This window comes from Toxotes jaculatrix, chromosome 21 (assembly GCF_017976425.1).
Source record: "Toxotes jaculatrix isolate fToxJac2 chromosome 21, fToxJac2.pri, whole genome shotgun sequence".
Taxonomy (NCBI): Eukaryota; Metazoa; Chordata; class Actinopteri; family Toxotidae; genus Toxotes; species Toxotes jaculatrix.
The window spans coordinates 14,724,720-14,743,078 of NC_054414.1; the positions used below are offsets into that span (position 1 = coordinate 14,724,720).

An 18,359-nucleotide genomic window follows, 5' to 3' on the forward strand; every position below is an offset into this window, starting at 1 on the left:
TCCACTGATTCCTTCAAGGAATACAGCCCCTGTTGTTCAGCTGATGCACCCAGGAAGTGGAACATTATTGGCTTTCTCTAGGAGAGTGTTTGTAAACATCACGTCAGACATCAGCGCGTGCAGATGGAGCACACAGCTGCGGCTTGTTCATTTTTACAGCATCGATGACCAATCGAGCAGAAGCAAAAGGTGAGCGTGGCTGATTCGCATGCAGATACAGAACATCCATTTATTAACTTTTATTGGTATTTTCAACAAAATCAATTGCTGGACCAGGGCAATAACCAGTTTTATAGAAATTCTGAGGTCATGAGGCATGGACAACTATCTACTTTATCTATTTACTTCAGTACTCAATTGTATTTTCTATGAATTTTATTTCCCATGCCTTACCATATCTTCTCAACTCCATCAACGTTGCTAAAACCCCCAAAATTGCAGAAAAAAATACAAAGGACCTCAGCATCCTTAATAGCAGTAGCTATGTTTCTACATCAGACAACTGGATCTACTCCTGCCAAATAAATAAATAAATACCCTGTTACTTTTCAGGAAGGAGCTATAGCTTTTCTCTCAGATCATGTGTCAACAAATGCAGTTTCCTGCTTAATCCTCTGTGCATTCACAAACTGCCGGTGACCTCTGTGCTCAGAAACCAAACTCTGTTGATGATTCTAAGGCAACTGTGTCATGGACTCAGGCCTCGATTCCACAGGGTCCCTGCACCCCAAAGCAGTCCACAGCCTCTTTATCAAACCTTGGCAGCTCCTATTGTTGTTGGCAGCTCACTCCTGTCCCCAGTGCTGGAGGGATTAGGTGAGAGTGAGTGAGGAGGAGTACAGGGGCCAACCAATGGAGACCCTGCCGTGTCCCATATCTCAGCCGGGAGTTGCTGACGGCAAGAAAATAAGTAAAGGGGGGAGAGACATGGAGGCAGGTAGACAGAAGAGCAGGGGCACTGCCTTCACACCTCATCTGACAAAGCAAAAACAGTCCAATCCAGTCATCACACATCCTTCCTCTGCCTCCGTCTACTCCCTGTGTGTCCATCTCTCAGCAGTGTGGGGCCTGGGAAGCGAAAAGCATCTGCTTTCTGAATGACACGGAGACAGGGGAAGACTCGGTACTCCAGGTCCATGACTTTCTCTGCACCATTTCTTTTTATCACTAAGCTAAATTTAGCGATGAAAGAGGCGTCTGAACTCTAACTCCTACACAGGTTTCCCATTGAGTCTTACACAGATTTGAAGTTTTAAATGAGTCAAAAGCAGGAACACAAAAGAAATGAAATCACAATTTTTGGAAAGGTTCATCAGCAGAGATGCTGCCTTTTAGGGCAAGAAGGGGAAACTGCTGCCGGTGTTTTTTTGCTGTGCTAGTCAACTGGAGCGGATGCTGTTTTTGCTTTCTATCCAGCATTCATTTTTCACAAGGACACTGCTCTGCACGAGCATGTGTAGGGCAACAGAAGGGGAAAAAAATCTCCTAGATCAGCTGAAAGAGACAGGCTTCCCTCAGCCCAAATCTGACCGTCTGACTGATGACCACGCGTGGCTTCTTCGCTCAGTTAGTGACCCCACACAGGGAGTACTGGTCATTCCAAGGTCAGTCGGCTGTGAGAACGGAGGGAACAGGAAGGAGGTCAAGTAGAGCGAGAGTTTCCTCCCTGCTGACATTAACTCACACTGTTACTGCGGCAAATCTATTTGTCTGTCTGTCAGAGGGAGGATGGAAGCCAGGACTGTGAAGCTGGACTGATTATCTTTATGGTCAGCAGGCGTAGAGTCAAAAACTATGGCTGCTTTTGTTTATTCCCTTTGGCACCCCAGAGCCTTGAGAAAATGAGATTTCACTTGAATTTATGGAGAGTGTTTGCTTAAATAGGTGAAAGGGAGAGCTTGTGAGCCAGGGAAAAACAGAAAGACGGATAATCTGAGGGAAAGAGCATACAAAGGAAAGATGAAGATAGAGGGCCTCGGCAAACAGATGCTAAAACTAACTTTAGTACCACAAACTCCTCCTCTGATAATGTTATATTTGCACAGTGGGGTGTCATCATGGGCATTTCTAGTCATTTGTGGCTTTTCATGATCAAATGAGTCTTGCACTTGCACTAGTGTTTACTGAACATAGAAAAGTGTTGTCATATATTTACAGATCACAAATCCAGTGCTTAATGAAATTTCACTGATTTGACCCTTTACTTTCAAAACTTAATCCAATCTAAATACTACATATATGTTTCACTGAGCTGTGGTTGGGTGAAGAGCAGACAAACATGGATAAATACTGAGGTCATGCTCATAGTCAAGGAGAAAAGAAGTTTTCTAAACACATTCACAAGATGGATGGAAGTTGGAAATAAAGAAAATAATGAGTGCTTGCTTTTTATCAGCCGTCTGGAATATGTTGAAAAGTCTTGCAATAAATGTTCTTGTGGATAAACCCCTACATTATGCTCTATTAAATGTTAGACAGAAGTTACATAAAGGTATGAGAATGAAACACGAGGCCTAGTCTACCATCATAACCCTCTCCATTCATAACTTTTAATGCAATCTTATCCTAAAAGACGCATATGCGCCTGTTTAAAATGAGACTGGCATTTACTGGTAAAATAAAACGGGTTATTGTTCAGCCTTGGAGCTGTTACTTTAACACCAAAATCTTCCACACCAGCTCCATAATAATATGACAGAGGATGACTCATACAAAAGGTGGAAAACAGCAGGCTGAGGGCTGTGCAGTTGTGTCTCAGTTTGCTGTCATGTCTTCTGCTCTTGTTTCTAAAATCCTGAGCACTACCTACACAGCAGCATCCAGTAAATCTCAGCTCCTATGGCCTCTGACAGGCTGGTTGCAGGCTAATGTTTAAACAGGCAGGTTTGGATCCCAGCCGTGGAAACACAGACTACTCCCCCTCCCTCATCAGCTATCATCAGGGTGTCTGTGAGTAAGGCACCAAACCCCCAGTTAACTATATCAAAATCATGATCTGAATGATTTGACTTTGGCAATTTAATCGACTGCATTGTTGTCATTTTAAAGGTATCTACACTATACTGCCACACCAAACCTCAAGAACAACCTGTATCATGAAAGGACATCATTATCTGCAGGATCCTTAAGCTCTTTGGTGAAGGTGAGTGATGTCTCGTCCTCCAGAGACAAACTGCTGCTTACTGTAGCTTTCAGTTGGATGTGTACTTTGTGGTAAAGGGAGTGAGGATGAGAAATAAATCTACCAGCTGGAGTCCCGAGACCCCTGTAGTCTGTCTGGAAAAAGGCTTAGAGAGGAGAGGGGAAGACCACTATCAGGCACAAAGTCTTTTTTTTTAACAAGCCACTGAGACTCAAACTCAAGTTGTACACATTCACTCAGTTCACTTCAGTTTTATGCTTAAAGTCCCCTCCACTAAACAGTGGGTTTTGCTTATTGTGACTACACTGGATGGATTTACAGTTTGACACTAAGAAGACAGTTTTCACATTAATCCACTGAAGGGGCAACGTTTCTCTGCGTTCACCTTAAATCTGAGCATAAGATGTGTGTGTACAAGATTTTTTTGAGATCATAACTAGTTGGGACTCAGTCGTGTAAACAACCTGTAGAGGTGTGTGGTGGAAACTTGAAGCCTCCAGTGCACAAACACTGACACTGGACTTTTTGATGAAGCATTACATACAGTATATGCATATTCATAGACTCTGGATTTCAGAAATTATTATTCAAAACGGAATACTTTCATATGTCTTAAAACTTGTCTGTAGGGGAACTCCACATAAAAAATACACCACTGAGGCATTTTCAGATTTCCTTTGCGATTTCAAGAAAGTGATGAAATAGATAAAGTGATGATTTCTTAAAAAAGGCCGCTCACATCACAAAGTGTTACTTCATTTATAACATAAGAATTCATTCTAAATTTAAGTACTTATTGGGGTGTTTTCTTCTGCTTTGTCTGAGGAGAAATGGCCAAATGAAGGGCCTGGAAAAGTGATATTAGGTGAAATATTTAAACTGTTTTCAGACTTTGGGCTTTGTGGTGAGTTTAAAGGTTAGGCTGGGATGAACGGCTTCAGACCAGTACAAAATGCATTTATACGGACACACGCAAAACTGAGGTTTAAAGGATACCGTGCATTTGCATCTCACTCTTCTCCATCCTGAGGGAGGGGACAAGCCATTCTTAGAGCTTTCCAGTGTTACCGGGTGCCTCCTAATTAATTAGGAACACGGAGTGGTGAATCCACCTTATTAATTACTGCTCTAAGCTGGAAAATAATTGGAGCTTCTGAGAAGGTAATTCAAAAGAGGAAAGCTCCTTCCAAAAAAAATTCCCTTTTGAAGGAAGCAGTTAAAAGGCGCAGGCTCTGGACAGAGACAAGCCCGATTCCAAGGCTTGTCTTTGAAACTAATGAATCACAGTATATCATGGCCTTGCAGCCACAAGGGTAACAAGAAAGGTACAAAGGCTAGAGTTAACCTCAGTGCAACCTTCGCTGGGAAATAAGGTTTGGTGGTTCTGAATGAATTTCAGAGCATGGTGTGCGCACATGTGTTTGAATTTTGCTGATGAAAGAAAGTTTATGTGTAAATAAACACACACTGGTATAAGCATGCAGCATATCCAAGTTTTGTGCGTCTTCATGCTGTTTATGCGAGTATGTCTGTTCATGCTGGTGGTTAGCGAGTGGACTGGGCTGTTCCTGCCCTCTCCACATCGACTTTCACTATAATGTACAGTACATGCCTGCCCACGATTCATGCGCCCACTATCTACCTGTCTATATATCTCTATTTATGATAGGAATGCTTTGCGAATAGGTCAGAGGACAAGCCAATTATGCTCTGACAGGAGACAGAGATGTGACCAGCTGTCTACAGATAAGATAATCAGGAGCAAGGCTGTAATTAGATGTCATCTCCATAGTGATTACACGAGCATAGCAGGGAGAGCACTTACAGCATTTCAAGCTTTAACACCTTAGTGGATGGAGACTTCAGATCACCAGTTAAATCTTTCTAACCCCTCTCCTTTCTCTTCTTCTTCATCCGCATGCTCTTAATCCAGCTCTACAATGAGGGGATGTGAGCATCCTGATCGTTTGTTAATCATCACAGCACTGCAGAATAGTGCTTCTCAAGGACAATGACAATTTTTGAGTCTTGGTTAAGGGGTGAAATCACAATTCATAAAAAGTGCTGAAAGTTTAAAACTTGATTTTGGACTAGATTTGAAAGCATCTAATTCTTGGTACTTTGTAATGTTGGTGTGTTATATAAGATTGTGATACTGGTCTAAAAATTTTAATTCCAGTTTTTTAACTCACCTTACTGACATTCACCATATCAGAGATATGATTCAAACCTAATCCTACACTCATTTAAAATGAGAAATATTTGAAACTGAGAAAATGCATCTCCACCTAAACCAGTCCAGTGGAGAGCTAACTTGCGTAAGATGTGTGCAAGTTGTGTGCCATGAAATACAATTTTTTAATCAGCGAACAGATTTCACCTAAAACTGGTTTTACTGGTCCAACAATGCATCAATGAGTACGAGAACTGACCATCAAGAAAAGAGCTGCAGCTGTAGAGAGTAGAAAGTGCACTGAATAATGCTCAGAAATGTTATCCTGCAAAAATGATGAAGTGGTTATTCCAGACATTCAAATCTGTAGTAAACACATTTTAAACTGTTTAATTTGAGTAAACCCTGAAGTCCAAATGAGAAAAAGACTTTTCATTTTGCTTTATTTCTGACTTAATGACTGGGGGAAGGATTTGATGCACTCGTCTCACTCTTGGCTTAATGACAAGAGGAAGGATTTGATACACATGGGTGTCTTTGGCTTTTACGTTCCTTAAACAATCTGTGTGTGGCTCGGCAGGCGAGGACAATAACTCTACAAAGGAGGTCACAGAGATGTCTTTTTTCCACAGAAGGTTGGTTATTTGTGCGTCGTCTTTGGCTTTCTGTTTATTCATTTCCCCTGGAGAGGCTGTTTCCTGTCCATGTTTTCAGTGAGACACGGGGACATCTTCATTGAGAGAAGCAGCAGGTCACAGACCAGAAGCAGGACAGTCTCTGATATGGAGTTAAATAACATCATTTTTTGTTCTTACAAACACCAGAGAGATAGAAGAAGTTTGCAACCAGGCCTCTCACTCAGGAAACATATCCTCTGCCTGCCCTCTGTCCAGGGAAAAGGACAGATTTAAGTGTGCATTTGTACATGTGCATCTGCATATGCTCCTTTGCATCTATTTGTCTTGTAGCAAAATTCCATAAGATGGATAGCCAACCCCCTAGGACCTTTATGCTTAAGGCTACACAACATGATGAGAAGGGAGAAACCCCAAGTGCAGGCAACCAAGAACATCCTCCACCCAGCTGACAAGCCCCAGGCCTCCTTTCAGTGGTCCTGCAGTCCATTAAAAAGGGAAACATGGATGGAGAGCATGCTGCCTGCTCAGCTTGGGACTCATCTTGATATGCCTGGAGGCCTCCCATTTAAAGCCACAAAGCAGCAAGAATTACTAGAACAGCTTGGTCAGGAGTGGCTCCATACCCAGTGGTCAAAGCTCAACTGTCCACACTAGTCTACAGGTGTACAAGCTTCAGCGTTGAATAAGGGCTGAATAAGTGAATGCCCCCACATGAAAAAAAAGAAGTGAATACACTTGTATGAAATGGTAAATGGATGTATACACATATAGCACTTCTCTACCCGAACAAGACAAAGTGCTTTAGAAAGCCTCTCATTCACCCACACACACCCACACACCTGCACTGGCTGGCTCACTGGGAGCAAATGGGTTCTGAGTCTTAAGATAAGATAAGATAAGATAAGATAAGATAAAGCCTTAATAGCCCCGCAATGTGGAAATTACACCTTGCCTCGACATATAACAAAAGACCTTAACCTTCAGGTAATAAAGAACAAAGGTCCTATTTCACAAAATAAATTGCCATGTGAAGCTTCTGTTCAGACAGCCATCTACTGACTAAACTGATCTTTTATTTGGAGTTGTTGAATCTGAAGAAACAGCAGCACATGGGTGCATAAATATGGCAGCATTTTGCACATGGAGAGGACCTTGCTCTTTCGGGCAGCCACCTTTTGAACCATAATTCGAAGTCCCAGTTCACACGATTGACATGTTGCTCCAGGCAGCACGCGCCCTTTCCATCCCAACAACAGGCTGCTTTTAAAGGGTATCCGGGGACGTTGCAGGAATATCTGAAGCCTGTGCCTCCTGCTTCCACAGTTCTTAATGCCAAGGAGTAGACACAGCAAAGAACTGGCTCATGTACACTTTTTGTACTATGAAGAAAAGCTTTCATCATGTTGCAGGCTTTCCAAATGTCATCAGTGCCACTGACAGAGCACAGTTCAACATCAGAGCAATTTGTTACAAGTAGACATATAAAATAGTCTACATTTCCTCCAAATGTTGACTGGAAATACTGTGGTAAAAGACAAGTTAACAGTTGTAGCGTTACACTTGGTGATGGTATGTGCCAGCTCTGCATGCCGCTGGTGTCTGGAAAGATAAGACTATCTGGTTGCTGCTCAGATCTTAGCATTTAAGTTTCATACATTGAAGCAGGTATAACAAAACACACACTGCACCATAAAACTTTCTGTTCAGTGTGTAGTTCACTGAGGATTTCCATTCCCTAAAGCTTCTCACTGGACTTTTTAATAAGACATTTAGTTTATTGGGCCAAGACGCGGATCAAGCCGAAGGTTAAAAAAGTGTCAAAAGTTCTAACCTTAACAATAATTCTGTCACCAAGCCAAAATAACATAATTCAGGGACTTAAGAGATGTGTTTTAAATATTTAGATTGGTTGTTTTTATTGTTTTTAGTTCAGCTGTTTAATGCACCGGGTTAAATAAGGACGACTTAGGTTTTGCAACAAATAGAAACAAAAATTGTAATTATTTCAAGCTGTTTGCGATAAAATTTTCATGCACCCAAGCCTTCCTATGCGACCTCTGCTACCCTCTATTACACTGCGGGGGTGATGTGAGTTCAGACACACTGAGGGTGTGTTCACCTCTCAGTACAGCAGAAATGGTTGTGTTCAGCTGTGCAGCACACCTCACTCGTGTTTAGTTGCCAGCAATATTTATTAACGAAGACCTGAGAAAACAAATATAAATCCGGGGGTTTAATTCAAATCATTTCATTCTGGACCACAGCCTTTTTTTCTCCTCCTCTACAGATGCCGGCTGTGTTTGAACAACTGGGTTTCATCAGCAGCACGCAGCCGGTCTGCCAGCAACCTCTGACAAGAACCTTCACTTCATGTCAGCACAGCAGGTTCAGTTCTGGCTTCGTTGCACTGATCCACAGAGCAAACTCACAACACACATCCTCCCCAAGTCCACATGCTATTTGTGATTTGTCTTGTCAAACATGTATGGCATTAAGTAGCTCCTATTTAGACTTTTTGAAGTAGTATTTTGACTTATCACAGGTGTGAGACTCAAAAGACAATGAAAATTTAACCCTTGCCACTAATTAAACCTTGTTTTCCAGACTTGCTGTAAGTGTTGAGAGTAAACTCTGACAGATTGGTATTTGGAAAGCACAGAGGTTTGTTTGAGTAAAGTCTTTCCATCATCCTCAAGCTCATTACAAAGATGTAGATCGTACCTCTCTGTCGTGTCTGTTTGTTCTTCTTGGCTCGGGGTTCGAGCTCAACTGTGGACCTCACATTTAATGCTGTTGGACAACGATGACAGCCATGCTGGATGAGGATCATATGGGTGATACATGGGAATGTAAGGTGTTTTTCCACTGCAGCTGATCACAGGGGAAAAGTTTAGTCCCCATTTTGAAATGAAATGTTTTTCCTGTAAGAGAACGTAATTCCCTGCTATAAATGGGGCTGGTGAAAATTTGACAATCTGCAAGTCAGCTTTGCAAAATCCCCACCTGTGCAAAGCAGGAATGTTATTCGACAGAAAGACTGAGTATGATTTCCCATCAAAATATTTTCAAAGTAGGTAAGCCATAAAATTGCGGTCGCGGGTGTTGAAAGCTTTGTCCCACAGTCTGCAGGTGGAATTTACATATATTAAGTCTGGAAAACAAGTGAGATTCATGGCTGACTCCAGCATAAAAACCCATCCGTTCTCACTCTCTCTCTCTTTGCTTCCCTCTCCCTCTTTCTTTGTCGCACAGAAAGCTCTGCTTGTTCCTGGTTGCTCATGTGTGGCAGCAGAGCTGGATGGAAAACATATTGCTCCATCAATCACATCCCATTCTTCTCAGCAATATGCTCGATTCTCGAGGCTGTCTGACACCGAGGCCACAGTCAGTCAGCTCTTGTGCAAAAAATGCAAAGATGACAAATATTCCTCCAAACAGATCCAGAGCTATGTCTCTGTCAAAGTGTACCTGTCCCGATAACCTGATCTCTTTCAAATGATGTTCCCCCTCTTTGACAGTCCCTTGACTGACACTGTTTTGATAGTATCTTACCACAGAGAACTGAGTGTCTGCTGTGTTCAAACAAAGCCTCCTACTCCCCTGTGTTATACCAATAGATCAAATGAAAAGATAGAGGGAGAAGAAGGAGGAAGATGTCAGTTTTCATCAATGTCTGGCTGATGTATTCAGGAATTTCTGTCTTTCAAGTCTTTGTTTCTGCACACGAAAAGACCAAAGCACAGAGAACACTGCCATGCCAATGATAGCAGTGCAATAGAAAACGACGTCTACCCTCCCTTTCCCTGGCTGTTATATGTGACACACAGCTTGGCTACAGCCCCAGTCGTAGCCCCTGGGCAGCGCATATGTCGCCCATTTGTACCCCAGAAAGCACTCAGTTTCCGAGCTAAGGCCGAGTATGAATGGAGGGAACACTTACTCGTTTTTCTCCAGAGCCAAGAGCAGCTGCTCACCTTCTGCTTCAATCAGGAGCTTCAGTGATGCAGGGTGACTCTGAAGAGACAGCAGACAGGAGGGGAGATGAGAAATGACTTCTGGAGTCAGACAGACAACATTTTGATTGAGGAAAGACGGCTCTGGTCACCATTCAACTGACTGAGCCACCCAGGACTGTGAGAAAACAAGCAAGACCACTGTTTTCAATTGATGAGAGCAGTTGGAAATCCTTGTGATGCTATTTTGTATCTCAGAACAAGAGCAGAGAGGATTAACTTATGTTTCTATTCCATTTGACAGTAATCCCTCTGAAAACCATGAGTCTTCGCACCCCTGAGTTACAACACTGAGAGAGACCATGTGTCTCTGTTAGAGTCATATGAAGTGGCACAGAGTCATACATCACTTCTGTCAGTCGTGCAATGCAACAAATGCAGTTGAACATGCCCGTACACACACACACACACACATTGTTGCACATGCATAGTTCAGTCTGGGTCAACTGTGGCAAAGAGCTCTGCTCTGGGTTAAGTCATCCATCACCCCATGTGGAGAAGAATGTCTAGTGGATCATAAGAGGATATGGAAGCAGAACACTTAAAATTTTAGGCGGTATCATTGCACAAACCAAGTGGGAGTAAACTTCCTGCCATTTTCCATTCACACAGCTTTCTATATGCATGCTGTGACCTCCCTCACACTGCATAGTGTTTATGATAACTGGCGTCTATAACTTCAGGGAAAATATATATAGTGCACTGCATGTTTGGGTTTGTCATTAGAGACATAATATATTCAAATAAGCACTTAATTTCACCTTCATTGAAGGTATTCTATTTGCTGATCTGAGGTATTGTTTTGTTTTTCGGGTAATAAGATCCCAAAGAAACCTTGTGGCATCTTGTCTGTTTGGTTAAGCCAGAACAAATTAATCCACAAATGAATTGACTCAATAACACAACCTGGAAACTCAAGCTGTGTTTCTAGGACTCCCTGGCAGACATGTATTTTGTTTTTATAAAGTCTGGGATTATAACACCAAATGGAGCCAAGAGTCCCAGATTTCAAATGTTTGATTAATGTTCCAATTGAGTTGTGTGGAGCTTTTTTTTTCCTTCCAAAGAAACTGTGCAGCTGTCGGTGCTTGAAATGTACTGAAGACAGAGAGATAATGACTATCATCTCTGCATGACTGCTCACAGTCCCACACACTTTAACTTACACATAGTCCTGACACATGAGCAGGATTCATTACATTAAGGCTGAGGTGCACCACGAAGTTTAAAGATAACTTGTAATTTGTTAATCCAAGATTTTTACTTCAATTTGCATTACATTTAAACAATCACCAAACTAAGTTTATTCATTAAATCCATGAGCACTAATTATTTTAGGATATACTAAAGAGGCGAATATCAGAACAACCTGTTAGTGAGGTGAGCCTGAAAAATGAGAAAGTCATCTAATTATAAGCATATTTAAAATTCAGAATCAACAGTCTGTTGCATTTCACATGGCTGATTAGATAAACAGCAGTTCAGTTCTAAGTTTAAGATGCCAGGTAATACTTGAACAAGTATAATCTTGCATTTAATGCAGTTGATATTTGGCCCAGGTTTAAATGTTTGTACAACAGGTTCAAACAGTAAACCCTTATTTTGAAAGATTTGCCACTAGTTTTCAGAAGCTGCCCTATAAAAAAATGGAAAAAAAGTAGATAAATGGCCAAAAAGTCTTTAAAATCAAACTAGTTTATCCCCTCGGGAACATGAACGTGTTCAATAAACTCCAGGGCAATTTGCCCGTTGGATTATGAAATGCAGTGCCTGTGTGCAAAGCTTTGGCCTGATGGTGCAAGAAGAAAGGACTGCAGTGTTTAGCAAAAGAAGCTTTCATCCCCTGTGAAGCAGAGGAATCATTTTTCTAGATTTTGATATTTCTTTTTGCAAAAGTGGTGAGGTCATCCGAATGATGTGGAATCATCTGCCGGGGACCATGAATATCAATGCCAAATTTCATAACTCTACACAGCAATGTCAAGAAATCTGGTTCAGAAAAAAGAAACAGAGTAAAAATGTAACTCTGAATTAATCTTTTTCACCTGGGTTTTGAGCTGGCTAATCGGTTTCCAGTCTTGTCCATCAAGCTGAAGAGGTACTGTAGTCCCATAGTGTTTCTGCTTTGCTGCTGATCTGTGTTGGACAGTTGTTCCCAAGAGATTTCCTGTAAAAGAAAAAATAAATACCATGTGAGAAAACTTCAAAGTATTCCTCTTTTACTCTAATTTCTCTCAGCATCTGTAAAACCGGACCAGGTCCATCTTTGCAGACACAAACAATGGGAACATTTTCTAAACTGATTTCTTATAAACAACATTGATAATTAATTCCTGCCCACTATTAAGGCCCTGAGCCTTGTGCTCATTAGCAACATCAGAACACAAACTGACAGTAGAGCTGCCTTATGATATACAGTGCCATTTAAATAAAATCACAGTATTTCTATTTGATGGATTTTCTGTGTCACAACACTACAAATAACGCTCTCTGAATGTTTTTGTTTTTCATAACTAACAATTATCTACGCTGACAAAATTCCATCTCCAATACATCGTCGCCCTTCCGGAACAAGTGTTCACCTCTTTCTTATAGGCTGTCAATAGAATGGAGCCTGTCTCCTCTGCCATGAAGACATGAATACAACAGCACTAATCAGCACCCTCAGCCATCACGCAATGAGAACTGTTAGCCTGTGGCGAAACTGTAACCACCCCCTCTGCCACTCACGCTGCATTAATCTCAGCAGTTCTTCAAGAATGGAGAGTTTTGAGCAAAGAGGAGCTCGGGTTGCTGCTGCTGCTTTGATAACTCCTAACACAGGGCTAGTGTCCAGGATGCAGTGCAGGGATTAGTCGTAGCTTTGGGGCATTGTTCCCAGCATGCTTTTATCTCCTCTCTCTCTCTGTTCTGACAGGGTGTTAACTGAGCCTCTGAATGGCTACAATTCTTAAAGCTCTGGTGTGTTGCCAGTCATTTAAGAATATATTCGTTCCCAAATCCAATAGTGATGTCCCCCAAGCGTGCTGTCAAGAGATGAAGTGGCGGGAAAAACAGCCACTATCCTAAATAAACCTACCACTTATAACTGAGACAGAAGCTGCAATCTCTCTAAAAAGTATATGAGCAGACAGAGAGGCAGAGTGCAATGGTGAGCCACAGGAGGACATTGCTAACAGGGTTCCTGCAGTAATCAGTTCCTCGCGGCGGGGAAGCTATTTCAGAGCTTGGGTCTCTTACTAAAACAGCAGGGGTTGTTAGCACCATTTGTTTCAGTGCAAACATCCCAAATCAAATGTTTGCTTGTTTTTTGTTTTCTTCCACTGATGCTCCATCGAGCATTTCCAAACAGCAGGGAAACAGATTTAGTTTGAGAGTGATGTCAGTGACTTGTGAGATGTTCTGCGTGTGGTTTGAGCATAATTTATGGTATGTTTTGAAACTGAAACTTTGTTCCTTATTAATTTTGAATCACATTTCAAACACATACAAACACAAAACACACTCAAGGGGGCACATTCGTCACTGACTATTATTGCCAGCAGACTCAAGGTTTTTCCTTCGAGGTTCACATCCCTTCTGTCTCTCTCATGACTCACCCAGCTAAATTGCTGAGTCTGCTTATTATCCAGCCTTAATAACCCAGGTCAGGCACAGCGCTCCCCAGCTGAGCTTTGTTCTGGTTCTCCTCTGAGGAAACCACCACTCTGGAGTTCATCACTGATAGCAGAGTGCCAGAGGTGACCAGCTCAGCAGTCCTCATCCAGCCCCAGCCTGATGATGAGAAGCAGGCTCTGGCAAGGACGGGACAGCGTCACATATACAACAGCGGGAGAAGCATCCTGCCCTCATTAGACTTAGAAAACCACACCGTCTGGGGGAGGTGGGCATGCTGAGTAAGGGAACGCATGTCAACCTCTGAGAAAAGTACCAATGGATAAACACAACAGATGAGGGGAAAGCAGAGAAAAGTTTTGACAGAAAAAGGTCAAGTCCACATTGAGGTTCCACATTTATGACGCTAGCACACACACACGCACGCACGCACATGGAACGGCCATCGCCTTTTCTGTGGCGTGCTCCACATCAACTTTGAAGACGAGGTTCACAACCGTACAGCGCTTGATTCCCTGACTTCAAAGTCCACAAGTGAATAACCATTTTGTTAATGTGGTGTGCTATGATGTTTAATTCCCACTTATAAATGGCATTATATTAGTGGAAATAGTCTGCAGGCTCATTTCTTTTCCACATGCTTGGGAGAGACATTTGGTAAAGTTGGAGCGTGGCGGGGCTGTGATGTGTGCAGCGTGTAAGTGGCTTTTGTTAGCAAGAATGTTATAAGAGCTACCAGAAGCATTAAGGGAATGGTAAAAGTGGGACCAGAACCCAAAGCCTCATTTATACGTTCAATAAAGGAAAGTGTAAACAGAGGTCTTAATAAAGCAGAGCTCTGGCCACAGCTCCCTTTATGCTTCAGTGTACACAAGGAGGGCTTGTGCCATTTATATTGCCTCAATAAAGTCAATGCTAGGTGGGAGGACTGTATATCTGTGTACATGGGAATGTGACTGTGTGTGTGTTTGTCCACGTGTGGGTGACTGAAATGTGACACAGACCAATGACTGAATAAAGCAATAAATTTGGCTTTCCCTCATAGAGTCGTTAAGAAAAAAAATATGTTCTGTCCTCTAAGTAAGTTCAGCCATGGTTTTGTTATTTTACACAATGTAATACTGTATATGACCGACTAGCTGTAGCTTAATTATGGTGTAGCATGTTCACACTAAGCATGGATTAAGTGATTTTCCAAGTCAAAAGGTGTCGGGGCATTTTAAGTAGGATAAATTTGACAGAAAGGATTTTAGATGTCTAAGTCAGTGCTTCCCAACCTGGGAATTTAGACCTCCCAAGGTCTAAGATGATTAACAAGATAGGAAAGAAAAAAAAAACATTTCTGCTGAACACAAAATCACATTTTGTTTCTCTGAGTTTTCTCAAATCTTCTTCTTGAGAAATGTTGGAGGGTTTAAACTCTTCAGGGTTTGTTCTCCTAATTTGCTCTGTTCTCATCATCTCACCACCCCTTGAGGGCAGTCTTGACCCACACGTTGGGATTTTGTATCACACTTTCACAGATAGCACTGATTTAGTGATATGTGGGTCAAGAAATGCCTAAATTAACCCAGGGATTTTTTTAGATGCCTAAGTAAGATATAACCCTTGTTTCAGCAGCATTTCAATGCCTATGTTTCATTTAATGTTCAGCAAAATTTTGGCCAGTTTTAACCTCAACATCTAGCAATGTTTTGATGTGAAACTCCCCAAATCCACGCTTTCTGGGGAAGTGTACAGTTCCTGATGGTATTTCACAGTGAATCATTTCCTGGTTTTATCAACGTTCCCAAATTAATGCATTTTCCACAGGCTATGAGCTGCCGGTCCCAGGGAACGGATAAACTTCCTCAGTTCTTTGCAGACCTCAAGATGTCCTTTCTTACTGCCCTTTAACAACTCCACACCTCCTCTTTCCCCCTGACTCTGCTCCACCAAAACAAATCAACAACGGTTCAGCTTTATTAAACCCAAGAGCCTGCTTTCTCGCAACTAACCGCAATTCACTCCTTGACGGGCAACCATGAAATAATGTATTCATAACATTCTTTGCTTTTCCAACACAAATGGCATGCTGTTCTTTTCATCTGCACACTTGATGAGGCCATGCCCCCCACATATGTGCAGGTCCTCACTGGGATGGGATACATGCGCATGTGTGCGCACATCAATAAAGAGCACTCCTAATCACAGTCACCCCTGCCTGATGGCTGGCACAAGAAAAGCACACAGAAAAAAAACACTCCAAAGTCACTTTGACAGCAATTCTCCCCGATCTTGAAAACATGTTAGATTGAAAACGAAAAACAACGCCTTTCACTGCTTGAAGGAAACTGTTTAACATGCAAAATCCCTGGAATAGTATAAAAACAAGTGCAGAGGAAATGCACTTGAGATGATTCCAGCTTTGTTTTACATGTGTGGACACTGTTTGGTTACTAGTCAAACCTTTAGGAAGAAATGGGCTTGAAATGAGAGCATGTGGAATTAATTAGGGCAGAGTGATGAGTTAAAATTGGACAGCTTCAAGTACAACTCTGAGCCAAGAAAGATAAAAAAAAAAAAAAAAAGGTATAAAAAAAAGTAAGTCTTTTCTCGGTTCCATTTGAAAGTGTGCTCTTGATAAAGCAAATCTAATAAAAAGATCACTTCACATCAGTGCACATACCCACAGATATTTTTACCCAGATGTAGAGGATGGCTTTAATCAGGGTGCTGACTGAGTTGGGGACATAGTCCAGCAAAGTTTCTGAGCCAAAAGTTGGTTCTGACATCAGCCCATGAGGAAAAACTTGGTGAAAGTTTATGGCCATTGTTCCTTTAGTAATGGGTGATTGACAGGCATTTCATGAACTCAGTTTATCCCTAATCAGGGTGGGGAAATTATGCTAATTCAAAGAGAATGATGATTGGGAATAGAATGATGAATGATACATAGAGAGGAAGACCCATCAAGCAGACACGCTTTCATAAATGACCTTGAAAACAAAAGCAATGAACTTCACTGCCTCTTCTTATCTATTTCTGTTCTTCATCCTCTGCAGGCCTGTGACTAATCATTATTGTCATAATTGACTATAATTTTTTTTTGATTGATCAATGAATCCTTTATTCTATAAAATGTCAAAAAATAATAAGCTCCAAAAACCCACGGCGATGTCGTCAATTGGTTTGATCAAGTAACAGTCTAAATTAATAGTAATTTATTCAGGAAAAATGTCACACGTTTGCTGGTTTAGCGTCTCAAAGGTGAGGATTTGCTATATTCTTCTTTGTTTTTCTTCTGTCTTTCTCATGATAAAAGAAACAACCTCAGTTCTATTGGTCAGACAAAACAAGCTAAGTCAAGACATCACTTGGAGCTCTGGGAAATTTTCTTAAAAAAAATAAAAATCTTAAAAATAATCTAAAGATTAATCAGGAATGAGGATGGTTGCTAAGTGCAGCCCTAAACGACATCAAACAGAAAAAAAAGCAGCAAATTTTCACATTTGAGAGGCAGGCCTTAATGTTCTGTTGATCACCCAAACAGACTAATCTTCGCCTTGCTCCCTGTAATTTGTTACTTGAGCCATAATGTAGGGTTCACAGGGATTACAGAGCAAAGGTGAAAAGTGCCTGGTAATCTTGGCTTGACTCCACAGTAAACATCTGACCCTGATGGGGGACATTATGTCAACACCCTGAGGGTTGCACTAGGAAACAGAGAAACATATAGGTGACATCATGGTAATAGGAATCTGCACAAACTGGAAAGAGGGTCGACTTAAAGTAAATCTAATAAGGTAGCAGTGTGTCAAAAGTCACAGCAGTGAGAGTTGTTAATGGCTGGATTTATTGGCGGTGATGATTTTTTTAGAGCATATTTAGGGTCATAATCAAACCGTTTAACACTGGACTCCCTCTACTGGTAAATAGCTCCTTTGTGTTCTCTCTCTTTCTGTCTCTGTCCCTCTACTCCCACCTTGTATACTGAACTCGTTTACCGTCATACTAACCTGATGTCAGGACATAATTACTCTATGGGAAATAGATGGTCCTGCAGCAAAAATTTCCCCCTGGCTCAGCAGGAGGTTAATGTTGTCCGAGAAACCAGCACGGTTACACCACTGGTGGGTGTCACCATTGTAAACCCCCCCCCTCGTCAGTTGCAAAGCGCAATGCCTGTGCTTGCTGCCTGGCATGTAGCCTGTGCTACAAAGGTCAGAGACGGAGAGCTTCTGGAGCAGAGCTGTGTGAAAGCTTGGAACTCATTGGAACTCCTCTCTGTCATGGGAAGCACATGTCTGGCGCATATTCAAAGCACAAAAAAAAAAAAAAAAAAAAAAACCTCAAGTCAAAAGTAGAATGACAGAGAAAGAAAAGTGGGGGCAGCTGCTATATCCTTACACATCTCCATGCTATCATACAGTATGTAGTGGCAATCATGTCACTGCCTCAGTGGAGACAGTGTCTTTAGGAGTCACCAAACATACACATCCTGTGAGGTTGACTGAATAATTTGTGCTCTCAATTGAATGATATGTTTTCTCAAAATGTTAGTTTGTGTGAACTAATCTGCTTTTGCACCTCTCGGACTGGGAAACTAAGAATCTGCTGCTTTTCTTTATATCGTAAATTATTTTTGGCTTTTGACTGGTGGTCAGACAAAACAAGCAATTTTAAGACATCAACTTGAGTTCATGATACTTTATGATACAAAAATCAATGAATGCTGACAACCTGTAAAAAACAAAAAGCCCAAACTCTTAATCTCAGATTGGCCAATGTTCTACTTG

The 18,359-nt window shown here is 41.6% G+C and overlaps 1 protein-coding gene across 1 annotated transcript in view; it reads right to left on the reverse strand.

The window, feature by feature from the left end:
* The window catches only part of LOC121175778 (disintegrin and metalloproteinase domain-containing protein 12-like), a 63,659-nt gene that overhangs the window by 41,173 nt on the left and 4,127 nt on the right, over positions 1-18,359 (reverse strand). The window contains exons 2-3 of the mRNA XM_041029612.1: positions 12,012-12,133; positions 9,894-9,967 (exon numbers count right to left, since the gene is read on the reverse strand). Coding sequence (XP_040885546.1) covers positions 9,894-9,967; positions 12,012-12,133 — 196 coding nt within the window. The remainder of the gene's footprint in view (positions 1-9,893; positions 9,968-12,011; positions 12,134-18,359) is intronic.